This window comes from Propithecus coquereli, unplaced genomic scaffold, assembly GCF_000956105.1.
Source record: "Propithecus coquereli isolate 6110/MARCELLA unplaced genomic scaffold, Pcoq_1.0 Scaffold44, whole genome shotgun sequence".
NCBI classification, from domain to species: Eukaryota; Metazoa; Chordata; class Mammalia; order Primates; family Indriidae; genus Propithecus; species Propithecus coquereli.
The window spans coordinates 13,914,818-13,915,410 of NW_012150174.1; the positions used below are offsets into that span (position 1 = coordinate 13,914,818).

The window sequence follows — 593 nt, forward strand, 5'->3', positions numbered from 1 at the left end:
ATAGATGGCATTGACCTTGACGTTGCCGCAGGATAATTTGGCTACAGACATATGGTCACAGTAGGTATGGGGAATTATATTGCCCCTGCAATAGGACAGGCGCTTGGTAAGGAAAGTAAAGGGAGTAATGAGTAATACGCCTCTCAGGAAAGTGGTGAGCCCAACTTTTACAATGACAGGATTAGTGAGGATAGTTGAATAGCGTAGAGGGTAGCAGATGGCTACATAGCGATCTAGGGCCATAAGCATGAGCACCCCAGACTCCATCCCTGTGAAGGTGTGGATGAAAAACATCTGGGCCAGGCATTCATCAAATCCAATTTCCTTGAGATGAAACCAGAAGATGCAGAGGGCTTTAGGGATTGTACTGGAGCACATGACAAGGTCAGTAAGGGAAAGCATGGCCAAGAAGTAGTACATGGGCCTGTGCAGGGAGTCCTCATAGCGGATAAGGTAGAGGAGTCCACAATTGCCAACCATAGCCACAATATACATGGAGCAGAATGGGAAGGAAATCCAGACCTGTATGTCTTCCAGTCCTGGGACTCCATTCAGAATAAATGAAGCTGGAGTCATATCTGTTTTATTCAGTA

The 593-nt window shown here is 46.2% G+C and overlaps 1 protein-coding gene across 1 annotated transcript; it reads right to left on the reverse strand.

The window, feature by feature from the left end:
- Positions 1 to 3: 3 nt before the first annotated feature.
- Positions 4 to 576, reverse strand: LOC105818280 (olfactory receptor 52N4-like; the record flags this gene model as incomplete). Its single annotated transcript, XM_012654216.1, has 1 exon — positions 4 to 576. A coding segment is annotated over exon 1 (573 nt), but the record flags the coding sequence as incomplete, so codon positions are not given.
- Positions 577 to 593: the final 17 nt, after the last annotated feature.